Here is a 12,778-nt window from a genome sequence, read left to right as displayed (position 1 = left end):
GTGTCTCCGGAGAACAACAGGACAGCCAGTCTATACTTATTTCTGATAGGACTTGCAGCACTCTTACTTTACCCCACTCTACCTGGGAGTATGGAGAGAAGTACGTCCCTGCCAGGTCCAGCATTGAGCCAGAGGGAACCCATCACTGGAACCCTTCTGAGGAACCAGTGTGTGATGGAGGAGTTGCATCTTTATCTCTACTTTCATGAAGTAGACATACAGCTGGTGTTTTCCCTTCTGCTTTTCAATAGAATGGTTCTGTTACTGTAGCTGTAAGTGCATTTGATTACTTAGACTACAACTAACAATGTTTCACTTCAGTAGGCTATTTGAGAAGTGTAATTACTTTTTCAATTGAAAATGACATTTATTAAGAGGCATTTCTCTATTTTCACTTACAGTCAATTAAAACGTTAACACATTAATGAATCATTACAATCTATGATGAAATGAAATGGTATAAGTTTTGCTTGACAATAAGCATTCCATAAAAATAAAGAAAAATGCCTGAGCATGACTTTTTGATTGGTTGTTTGATTAGCTTATCAAGACAAGTGGGAGTGCTGGCATGAAACAGGTTATACTGCATTGCTCATGATTGCAACACATACCACAAAGCCACAAAATCATATCTCATTCTCCTGTTGGATGCTCTATCAAAAAAGATTGGCCGTAGAAAAGATATAAGCCACCGGCATCTGCAATCCAATGTTGACAAAGTGCCACTTACCCATCCCCAACGCTCCTAAAACCATCCCTGCTGTAGTCCCTATCGTACCTGCCCATGTGTACCACCCCACTGCCACTGATGCTGTGGCCCCAACAGACACCCCTGCTGCCCCTACCACCCCTAACAGTGCCCCTGAGGTCCCTCCTGCTCCTAGCACTACAGGGGAAGAGACACTCACTACTATCAGAATGACCACTGCCAACCCAGCTGATCCTACTATAACCTTCCCCTTATCTTCCCTCCTGCCCAAAGGGCCTCCTATGGTGGCCCCTAAGCCTAGCTGACATAGCTTTGACACAAAAAATCCTGCGCCCAAGGCCTCTAGAGAAGATCTGTGGTTCATCTGGGTGCTAATGTTCGCTCTTGATATATCCTGACCAACCCTGCGCATTTTGATAGATTCCGACACCACTTCCTGACGTGCGTGCACAGTGAGCACTGCTATGGCAAACGTGGCAAACATTCCCATACACCCTGCGAACATCCAGAAGTAAAAATTTGATGATTTCATGAACATGAAGGACATGAACAGGACCAAAGCTAAAAGGACCACAAACACAAACCGGTAGTCCCCGAATCCAAACACCCCAAATGCTGCTGTGACCATGGCGGTCATAGTCATGGGTATCCCTGAAAACGCCAGGAAATCCACGTATTTCACCACCACTTTGTTGATCTGCTCTTGAATGGTCTTTTGCTCATTTACCTCCTCCATCCATTCTCTCCTCTTTCTCTCCATCTCATTTCTCTCTCTGCGCTGTGCCTCCCAGTTTGCTCTATGCTCCAGGCCCTCTGTACTCTGTCCTTCCTTGTCCAATGTGACAATCCTCTGCTCAATCTCCACTGTCACTCTGTCTCTCTTCTTCACCTCCCTCGCCTCCATCTCTCTCAGCTCTCTCTCCCTGGCCTCCAGAGAGCTCTGTCCCAGGCGAACACAGGACTCTCCTTGTCTCCATATGAACTTGAGAAGGAAGTGTAAAGCAGGTTTGAGCAGGGTGAATATGCTCAGTGCCCAGAGAAGTCCCACCATCCCTGAGCCCACCACGACTGCTTCAATGATGACTCCAAGTGTTGCTCCACTGGCTGTGGTCCCGAAAGCACCAGCCAGTCCAACTGCGATCCACACAACCACAGAATCTGCCTGGGATGCTCCACCACCACTGCTCCTGGCACCCAGCAATACGGAAGCCATAGCCGCTGCGAATATGACCCCAGCCACCATTGAAGTCATGACTGTGGTTAGTGCCGTTGCTCCCAGGAGAGTACCCAGCCCCAAGGGCCCCACAGTCTGGACGCCGTCAGACACATGCTTAAGCAGGGCCCCTGAGGTCATCACTGACACAGCCTCATTCACTGGCTCCTCAGTGGCCCCCAGCACACAGCCTCCCACCACTCCCAGGACAAAGCCCAGAACTGCTTCCAACATGGGGCTCCTGGCCTCTGAAACAAAGCAGGAAAAGGGAGGGTCACTGACAAAAACACTGGATGTGGAACAGTTTTGTGATATAGTTTCTATATATTGCCTGAAGATGTGTAATAAGTAAATATTGATGAAAAAGTAAGTAAAGAGATCCAATCATCCCTGATGTTTAATTGTTAAGTGGTTGGCAATTTGAGTACATGAATCATATTCTTCTATTGTACTTACAGTATTGACAATATTTATACTGTAGGCCTATGTATTTGTATTGTACCATGCAACTGAATGAAACCACCATGTGTCACTTCAACCGTGAAGTGCCTGTAGCAAGTGACTGTCAACAGACTTGCTGATCGGGTTTAACCAGCAGAGCTGCCATGCATGGTGCCATGATATGCACTGTATACGTTGTTCACATTGCTCACATGGTTCCAACACTTACAATACTAGGATTTAGCTAATGTTCAAGCACTTTACTGAATATACTGTATATGTCCCAATGACTTCTCTCTGAAGCAGCAAAGTTGTTCTCCAATACTTGTTTGCTATAAGATGTCACAAAATAAGTGCATGGTCAACATTATTCACAGTGTGCTGTCTGCACATGTATGTCAAGACAAAACAAGAGTTTCCATCTCATTGATAAATAGAATAATTTACATCTTGCGAGGTGCAGTACTTAATGGCAAACATGTCAACTCAAAACCACCCATCAAACTATTTGCCTCATGTGAAAAGGTTGTTGCACACTACCTTCTACAGCATAGGGAAATCATTCACCACCACCCCCATTATATGAAATTAAAGGTTCAGTAAAATGCAGGCGACTTACTCAGCGTTGATGGAACCATGATGATACAGGAAGCTCGGCGTACAGTAGATGAGTTCCCTCTTCTTCCAGCGATAACAGTGCAGCCTCTCCTCCAGCCCTTTGCCTCAGGTGAGACTCTAGCTCTGTCTGTGTGTGATTACAGGTGAAGTACTCCTCTGCTCCCTATTTGAGAGGCTGACTAGAACAGGATATACCCACTAACTGTTCCACGAATTCTCCCATCATTCTGTTCATACTAATCTCCAGGATCTCTACTACATCAAATGACTATCACATGAGCATCGATGTTCTTCCTTTATCTGGCATCTGCCATGACTCCTCCCTGTCCCTGTCCTGTCATTCATCCACACCCTACTGGTGTGTGAAGGTAAAATAAGATAAAGATATCGTAGTAATGTATTAATCTTTATTCATCAATGGCTTTCTTTCGTAAGTGTAATAGAGTTCAAGTGCCCTTGCAGTTGTCTAAATGGGTTTGAATTAAAGAAGGCAGCTCAAATGACAAAATATTTGTCATTGTATGAGTACATTTTGACCAATTAGACTCAGAAATAGTTTTTCAGGGACCATGATCAGAGTGACATCCAGTGACATCCAATATGGATGGTTGTAAACAGTATATTTCCAGTCCACCCAGCTGACCCCAGTTCAGTTGTTAGTAATTCTGCTGCTCCCAGCACCATAGCCCCGAATGCCACTAAAGCCAAGGCAGCTGACTATGTTCTCCTCATCCAAGCAAACTCTTGTATTGGCAAGGCTAGCGTTCGCACCAGAGCTGTAATTACTTTGCTCAATGTCACTGTTAGGTCTCCCCAAATGGTGGCAATCATTGACCCAAAAACTGCCAGCCCAAGTCCCATCTGTGAATGTTGTTTCCCTACGACCATAACAACTGCTTCTAGAGACACCCCCGATGCCCCAGCCATGCCCATCAGCAAACCTATCGCTCCCAAGGGATGAGTCTCCTTCATGGCCGACCAGTGACATATCCACCTATATGTTGTTGAGCACCACAACCATCATAAGATATATACTCACCCAGCCAGCTGTCTGCCTTCATGGAGGTAACTGAAACTGCCCCCAGAACAGAGCCAACTGCCCCAACTAGCATCACTGCAGTATGAACCCGTGTGTCATGGATGTTTAAAACTGAGGGTGACTGCCTTCCTTAGCACTCAGTCCGAACAGGAATCCTGCCAAACCGTCAACTGTCCACACAGGGCTCAATTCCCTGCAACTGTACTTGGTTTCCCCAAGATAATCTCTGCCAAAAAGGTCAGATGACCAGCTGTAGGTAACAGAAAAATGCCTGCTAAAGGAATGGAAGGCAGGATACCCCCAGCAGTGCCACTGCCAGCCAAACTCCTATATGCATAGTCATGAATGTCACAGCCATGAATAACAGCAACAGTCCAATCTGAGTAGTTGTCGTTGGCCTCTTTATTTGCCGTCTCAAGGGAAGTAAAGGAGAAGCTGAGAATCAGTCCCATGACACAAAGCCCTTTTGGTCCCACTGTCATCAAAGTAGATTCTAGTACTGCTCCCCCTATTCTGGATCCCCATTGCAATTTACCAGACCAGTTAAACCCATCTCTACAGCTGATCCGACTCTTGTTCTCGTGACCAGTAACATAGCTCCAGCTCCAAAGATAATGCCACATGAGATGGATAAAAAGACCATCTAAGTACTAGGAAGCCCAACAGTGTAAACAGTCCAGAAAATTGCCATGCAATCATCACTTCCACAGTCTTCATGGCTTTCGCTGCTGCCATGATCAGAGCATAAGTACCTAGGCCTGTGCTCAGCCCGATGTGATATTACCTCTGTATTGATAGAAGCAACATAAGTATCAGCAATATGTGGCTAAAGCCTCTCTCTCTCACAGTCGTTTCATACCTGAATGAAGATTAGTAAGAAAAGCAAATTAAGCCTTACCCATCTGTGGCAGTCTGTAAGAAGATACAGACAGCTACTAACAACCTGTAAAAAAAACAGGCCTACAGCAAGAACAAAGTGCTGTTCTCAATTGATTCCAGTTGGCTAGACAGTGAGGAGACAGTGTGGACTTCATCAGAGTGCAACGCATGCTGAACGCGGAACAAGAGAGAGGACACTGCCAAACCATAAAGTCTGAAGAGCTGATGCTTGGCGAAGCAGCTAGCCTAGCTGCTAGCTATCAAGCTAGCCATGTTTCCTTGACAGTTTGAACACAGCCCGCTACCGTGGATAGTCCCAGACTTGTGGCTGTTTGAACCCCTGCTGTTTGTTGCTGTTTCCATCGGCCCTGCAAGCTGTGCTGGCTGGAATTGCGTGGAGTACCAGTGTTAGTCTACGTTACTACCATCATGCCGCCCAAAGTTAAAGAAGGTTGGAGTAATGGAGGGGACAGTGCTTCGCTATCACAGGTGAGTGATGTTTTAAATCAACAAAAATATGTCTACAAACAATTGTTACAGCAACAGGAAAATAGCTGTCACGTGTTGACCATTTTGTGTTTATTTATTTTGAGTTTGCAGGGATCTTTATTCTACATCTACTATCTTTATTGGCATGCATTATTTTAGCCTGTGCTTTCCTTGGTGTTCTGTGCCTTTCTTTTGTGTGTCTCCTAATTATAGTGTCCTCCCATTTGGCTGGTCTCCACGGGGATCGGCAACACCCCTAATTTACACACCTGAGTCTAATGCCCTCAACGAGCCATGTCCCTGTACAAAAAGGTGCTCCCAGCTCACTTCAGCCCTTCTTCTGATGTTGAGAACAACCATTATTATCGAGGCTGCTACTGCCATGCCACCACTAGATGACCGCAACAGAGCCATGCTGTCAATCTAGAGGGGCGATGGAGGACAGAGCCGAATGAAGAGTGTTACGATGCACAAAGCCCAGATGGTCTTTCCTGAACTGAGTGAATGAAGATTAAGTGCTACAGAGAGAATGCTGGCCCCTCACCCCTGCTCTGGTCTTTGTGCCAGTGGCGAGGCAGCATGTACCAATGATGGAGTAATGTGACGGGCAATCTACCCCCTAAAAAATATATATATACAGGTGGACACCCAATGGATGGACAATGCACGTGGCGGTTTTTGTTCTACCTTAGCAGCAGCCAGGATTTAATTATAGGACTGAGTGTTTGTGTGGGCCGTTTGTGTGCTGAATTTTTGTAAACCCCTGAGGCCTCAAGTAAAGCGAATCTAAACTCTTATTAAACATTGTCTGTGTGTTGACCTGGGATCGTACTTATCTTTGTCCAAATACTGCTGGGCTCAACTAACAAAATAATGGATGATCTGACCAGATAGGTCCAAGACCTAAGAACAGTTCAGAGTTCTCCCAGGATGAGGTGCATGTCCTGAAAGAGACTTGCAGCAAGATGACATCACCGTCTGATTCACCGTCTGTGAATCATTATTACAGACTTGTCTAGAGGGACAATCCAGGAGGAATAACACTGTTACCAGACTCTCCACAGGTCTGGAAAACCTGTACCCAGCCCAGGTGACAGACCCAGTTGTCAGGTTCAAGGACAAGATGGTTGTTCTGGAGAGAGGCAAGAACTTGAGAGGAACCATCTTCCTCAATGCAGATGTGCAGAAAGAACTTATCCCAGCTATGAAAGTTGCCAGAGATCATGAGGACATTGCTTACATCTGCTACCACAAGCTCATTGTCCACCTTCCCTCTCAAAAGCCTGGGAGGAGTGAGAGCCAAACTTCTGGGTCAGTAGCTTCAGCACATCACACACACCAACTGACACAAGTCCCTGATTGACTGACTCTATAAGCTAAACAATGTTTTGGCGAGCTACCTAAGGGCTAAGAATAGCCCATATTAATATATGTAGCTTTAGAAATAAGGTTCATGAAATCAATAACTTGCTAACATCGGATAACATTCACACAATGGCCATCTCTGAAAGTTACTTAGATAATTCCTTTTATATAGCAGAAGCAATACAAGGACATAACATATACAGGAAAGACAATAATTCTTATGGTGGGGGTCTTGCTGTATATGTTAAGATACATATTCCTGTAAAGCTTAGAGGACCTTCTGTTGAAGTGTTGTGGTTGCAAGTTCAAATGCCTCATTTAAAGCCTTTTGTTTTGGGGTGCTGCTATAGGCTGTCAAGTGTTAAGTCAGTATTTGGATCAGTTCCCATTGGCTGTAGTGACCATAACATTGTGGCAATAACAAGACAAGCCAAAGGGTGGGCCTAAAGTAATTTCTAAGAGATCATACCAAATGTTTTTTCAGGACTCTTTCGCTGAAGATGTAAATAATTAATGTTGGTCTAATGTGTATGAGGAAGGGAATCCAGATGCAGCACTGGGGGTATTTGTAAGCCAAGATAAATGACATAAACAAATGGAAAAATACTTTGGAGTACCTTAAATGATATCAAGGGCAGAAAACCCAATTTAAGCTCCAATGTTCATTGAAGTTGATGGTTCATTTATAACAAAACCTTCTGATATTGCCAATTATTTCAATGACTTTCAATAGTAAAGTAGAAAAACTCAAGTGAAATGACAACATTGAAAAGTGAACCCTCATAATGAAAGGGAAGGATTGCTGTTTTGATTTTGGTCAAGTCCATGTGGGAGAGGTGGTAGGCTATTGTTATCATTAATAACATTAAGCCACCAGGAATAGACAACCTTGATGGGAAACTATTGAGATGGTAGCAGACTGTATTGCCCCCTCTCCCTATTTGCTGTACCAAAGCCAAAAGGAGTGTGTTTGTCCACAGTGTCACGCCTTGGTCTTAGTATTTTGTGTTTTCTTTAATTATTTGTTCAGGCCAGGGTGTGACATGGGTTTATTGTGTTGTCGTATTGGGTTTTTTGTAGGCATTGGGATTGTGGCTGATTAGGGGTGTGTCTAGCATAGGCTTGGCTGCCTGAGGCGGTTCTCAATCAGAGTCAGGTGATTCTCGTTGTCTCTGATTGGGAACCATATTTAGGTAGCCTGGGTTTTACTGTGTATTTTGTAAGTGATTGTTCCTGTCTCTGTGTAGTGTTCACCAGATAGGCTGTAATTAGGTTTTCACGTTTCGTTTGTTGTTTTTGTATTTATTTAGTTATTTCATGTATCGCTATTTTTTCATTAAAGAACATGAGTAACCACCACGCTGCATTTTGGTCCGACTCTCCTTCAACAGACAAATGCCGTTACAGAATCACCCACCACACCCGGACCGAGCGGCGTGGTAACAGGCAGCGACAGCAGGAGCAGCGAAAGGAGGAATGGACATGGGAAGACGTGTTGGATGGCAAAGGTTGTTACACTTGGGAGGAGATACTGGCCGGAAGAGATCGCCTCCCATGGGAACAGGTGGAGGCATTTAGGAGAGCAGAGGCAGCCGGAGATAAGAGCCGACGATACGAGGGAACACGGTTGGCAAGGAAGCCCGAAAAGCAGCCCCAAAAATGTATTGTGGGGGGCTCAGGGAGAGAGTGGCAGAGTCAGGAGTCAGACCTGAGCCAACTCTCCCTGTTAATCGTGAGGAGCAGCGATCAAAGGACTTCTGGACTTGGGAAGAGATATTGGACGGAAAAGGACCCTGGGCACAGCCTGGTGAATATCGACGCCCCAAAGAAGAACTGGAGGCGGCGAGAGCGGAGAGGCGCTGGTATGAAGAGGCAGCACGGCGACGCGGATGGAAGCCTGAGAGTCACCCCCAAAAATGTATTGGGGGGGGCTCACAGGGAGTATGGCGATGCCAGGTAGGAGACCTGCGCAAACTCCCTGTGCTTACCGGGGGGCTAAAGAGACCAGGCAGGCACCGTGTTATGCTAGTGAGCGCACGGTGTCTCCAGTGCGGGTGCATAGCCCGGTACAGTACATACCAGCTCTTCGTATTAGCCGGGCTAGAGTGGGCATCAAGCCAAGTAAGGTTGGGCAGGCTCGGTGCTCAAGAGCTCCAGTGCGCCTGCACGGTCCGGTCTATCCAGAGCCACCTCCACACACCAGTCCTCCGTTAGCAGCTCCCCGCACCAGGCTTCCTGTGCGTGTCCTCGATCCAGTACCACCAGTTCCAGCACCACGCACCAGACCTTCAGTGCGCCTCGCCTGTTCAGCACAGCCAGAGCCTTCCTTCCCTCTAGCGCTGTCGGAGCCTCCCGCCTGTTCAGCGCAGCCAGCGTTTTCCTCCTCTCCTGCGCTGTCGGAGTCTCCCGCCTGTTCAGCGCTTCCAGAGCCTTCCTCCTCTACAGCGCTGCCGGAGCCTCCTGCCTGTTCAACGCAGCCAGAGCTGCCAGTCTGCATGGAGCAGCCAGAGCTGCCAGTCTGCATGGAGCGGCCAGAGCTGTCAGTCTGCATGGAGCAGCCAGAGCTGCCAGGTTGCATGGAGCAGCCAGAGCTGCCAGTCTGCATAGAGCTGCCAGTCTGCATAGAGCAGCCAGAACTGCCAGTCTGCATGGAGCTGCCAGTCTGCATGGAGCTGCCAGTCTGCATAGAGCAGCCAGAGCTGCCAGTCTGCATGGAGCAGCCAGAGCTGCCAGTCTACATGGAGCAGCCAGAGCTGTCAGCCTGCATGGAGCAGCCTGAGCTGTCAGTCTGCATGGAGCAGCCAGAGCTGCCAGTCTGCATGGAGCAGCCTGAGCTGCCAGTTTGCATGGAGCAGCCTGAGCTGTCAGTCTGCACAAAGCTATCAGTCTGCATGGAGCAGCCAGAGTTGCCAATATACATGGAGCAGCCAGAGCTGTCAGTCTGCATGGAGCAGCCAGAGTTGCCAATATACATGGAGCAGCCAGAGCTGTCAGTCTGCATGGAGCAGCCAGAGCAGCTAGATCCACCAGTCAGCCATGATCTTCCAGATCTGCCAGTCAACCAGACTCTTCCAGATCTGCTAGTCAACCAGACTCTTCCAGATCCGCCAGCCAGCCAGGATCTGCCGGAGCCAACTACCTGCCTGAGCTTCATCTCAGTACTGGGCTTCCTCTCAGTACTGGGCTTCCCCTCAGTACTGGGCTTCCCCTCAGTACTGGGCTTCCCCTCAGTACTGGGCTTCCCCTCAGTCCCGGGCTTCCCCTCAGTCCCGGGCTGCCCCTCAGTCCCGGGCTGCCCCTCAGTCCCGAGCTGCCCCTCAGTCACGAGCTGCCCCTCAGTCCAGTGGGGTTCTGGGTGAGGACTACGAGGTCATGGTCGGCAGCGAGGGTGGACTATCCCAGGACGCAAGGTTGGAGGAACTAAGACATTTATGGAGTGGGGTCCACGTCCCCGAGCCGGAGCCGCCACCATGGACAGACGCCCACCCGGACCCTCCCTATGGTTTTGAGGTGCGTCTGGGAGTCCGCACCTTGGGGGGGTTCTGTCACGCCTTGGTCTTAGTATTTTGTGTTTTCTTTAATTATTTGTTCAGGCCAGGGTGTGACATGGGTTTATTGTGTTGTCGTATTGGGTTTTTTGTAGGCATTGGGATTGTGGCTGATTAGGGGTGTGTCTAGCATAGGCTTGGCTGCCTGAGGCTGACTCAATCAGAGTCAGGTGATTCTCGTTGTCTCTGATTGGGAACCATATTTAGGTAGCCTGGGTTTTACTGTGTATTTTGTGGGTGATTGTTCTTGTCTCTGTGTAGTGTTCACCAGATAGGCTGTAATTAGGTTTTCACGTTTCGTTTGTTGTTTTTGTATTTATTTAGTTATTTCATGTATCGCTATTTTTTCATTAAAGAACATGAGTAACCACCACGCTGCATTTTGGTCCGACTCTCCTTCAACAGACGAACGCCGTTACACACAGTTGTGGAAGGAAGCTAAACCAATTCCACTGTCTAAAAGCTGCCCAATCAGTTTGCTGCCTGTTCTTAGTAAACTGATGAAGATAATTGTATTATCAACTGGAGTACAAAATCGAAAAGCCCCAACAGTATTATTTTTGGCTTTAATAAAACAAAAAAGGAAATGAACGTGTGGCTGCTGCCTGATGTCCCAGTCATCCATCCCTCTGGAGCAAGATGGAAAGGAAGGTGAGGAGATCCATCATGAATCCAGTACATCAAGGGAGTTTAATTCTACTATTAATGAATCAATCGCTAGTATTATAAATTGATAGTCAGTAATGGAGTTAATCGGTTCCTGTCTGTCCTCACCGCTCTCTCGCGTTCCTTTGACTTAAACTTTATGGCCAATGTTAGCAGGGCTCAAGACTAACCTTTTTCATCACCATCCGAATGGTATTTTGTTTTATATGCCATATTGAGTCTACTCCAGAACCTATAGGTCATTCATAGTGATTTAATGTTAATTATCCTACATTATAGTTGTCAAACATAACTGGCGTTTAGCCAATATTTATGTAATTAAAAGTCTGTCTGGCTATATTTTCTGTTGCCTCCCTCATGTCAGAATCGGTGTGGACATGAGGCTGTAGCCAATACACAACCTAGGCTGCACTATTACATTTAGGCTAATTATTTATATACGTTACGTTTATGCTAAATATAATTCCAATGCTCTTTTTAGAGGCATTTTTGGGGGGAATTTCTGGCTCAGTTGACAGCCAATTTAGGCCTATCTATTTCAGTAGTAATCTACTCTTAAGGGTCAAAAATGACCCTCCACTTTGTTTAAAATTAGAGAGAACCCCATAACTGATCTTGAATCAGTTATAGAACCCATTGCCCTTTATGGTTGTGAAGTCAAGGGTCCACTCACCAACCAAGAATTCACAAACACCAAATTGAGACTGCATGTAGAAATCTGCAAAAACATCCTCCCTGTACAACGTAAAACACCAAATAATGCACACAGAGCAGAATTATGTCGATACCCGCTAATGATCCAAATCCAGAAAAGAGCTGTTAAATTCTACAACCACCTAAAATGAAGTGATTCCCAAACCTTTAATAACAAAGCCATGACCTACAGAGAGATTAACTTAGAGAAGAATCCCCTAAGAAAGCTGGTCCTGGATCTCTGTTCACAAACACAAACAGACCCCACAGAGCCCCAGGACAGCAACAGAAACACATTTAGACCCTACCAAATCATGTGAAAACAAAAATATACATACTTGACAAATTGGAAGGAATTTACAAAAAGACAGCGCAAACTGGAATGCTATTTGGCCCTAAATAGAGAGTACACAGTGGCGGAATACCTGACCCAAAATGAAGGAAAGCTTTGACTATGTACATGCTCAGTGAGCATAGCATTGCTATTGAGAGAGGCCGCCGTAGGCAGACAAGGCTCGCAAGAGAAGACAGGCTATGTGCACACAAAATGAGGTGGAAACTAATCTGCACTTCCAAACCTCCTGCCAAATGTATGACCATATCAGAGACTCATATTTCCCTCAGATTACAAAGACCCACAAAGAATTTTAAAACAAACCAATTTTGATAAACTCCCAAATGTATTGGGTGAAATACCACTGTTTGCCATCACAGCAGCAAGATTTGTGACCTGTTGCCAAAAGAAAAGGGCAACCAGTGAAGAAATAACACCATTGTAAATACAACCCATATTTACAGTATGTTTATTTATTTTCCCTTTTCTACTGTAACTATTTGCACATCGTTATAACTGTGCATAGCAATACTATAACATTTGAAATGTCTCTGTTCTTCTGATACTTTTGTGAGTGTAATGTTTACTGTTAATATTTTATTTATTTAACTTTTGCTTTATCTACTGTATTTCACTTGCTTTGGAAATGTAAAAATGTGTTTCCCATGCCAATGAAGCCCATTGAATTATATGGTGTGATTAGAATCACTCATGTTTCAGTCATGATCCTGCACAAAATGTGTGAAGCAGCATTCTTAGTTCAATTGCTGTGTGCTTGCTAAAC

General features: G+C 46.0%; 1 protein-coding gene across 1 annotated transcript; it reads right to left on the bottom strand.

The window, feature by feature from the left end:
* Window positions 1-342: 342 nt before the first annotated feature.
* LOC112223179 lies at window positions 343-3,265 on the bottom strand. The gene is made up of 2 exons (XM_024386208.2): window positions 2,983-3,265; window positions 343-2,170 (listed from the first exon to the last, which is right to left on the bottom strand). Exons 1-2 carry the CDS (start codon window positions 2,999-3,001, stop codon window positions 657-659), a joined length of 1,533 nt encoding a protein of 510 aa, XP_024241976.1. The 5' UTR covers window positions 3,002-3,265; the 3' UTR covers window positions 343-656.
* Between the last annotated feature and the right edge of the window lie 9,513 nt (window positions 3,266-12,778).

Source organism: Oncorhynchus tshawytscha, linkage group LG23 (assembly GCF_018296145.1).
Source record: "Oncorhynchus tshawytscha isolate Ot180627B linkage group LG23, Otsh_v2.0, whole genome shotgun sequence".
In the NCBI taxonomy this organism is placed as follows: domain Eukaryota; kingdom Metazoa; phylum Chordata; class Actinopteri; order Salmoniformes; family Salmonidae; genus Oncorhynchus; species Oncorhynchus tshawytscha.
Note: the sequence above shows the minus strand (reverse complement) of the source record. Positions and strands in the feature narration are given on the sequence as shown.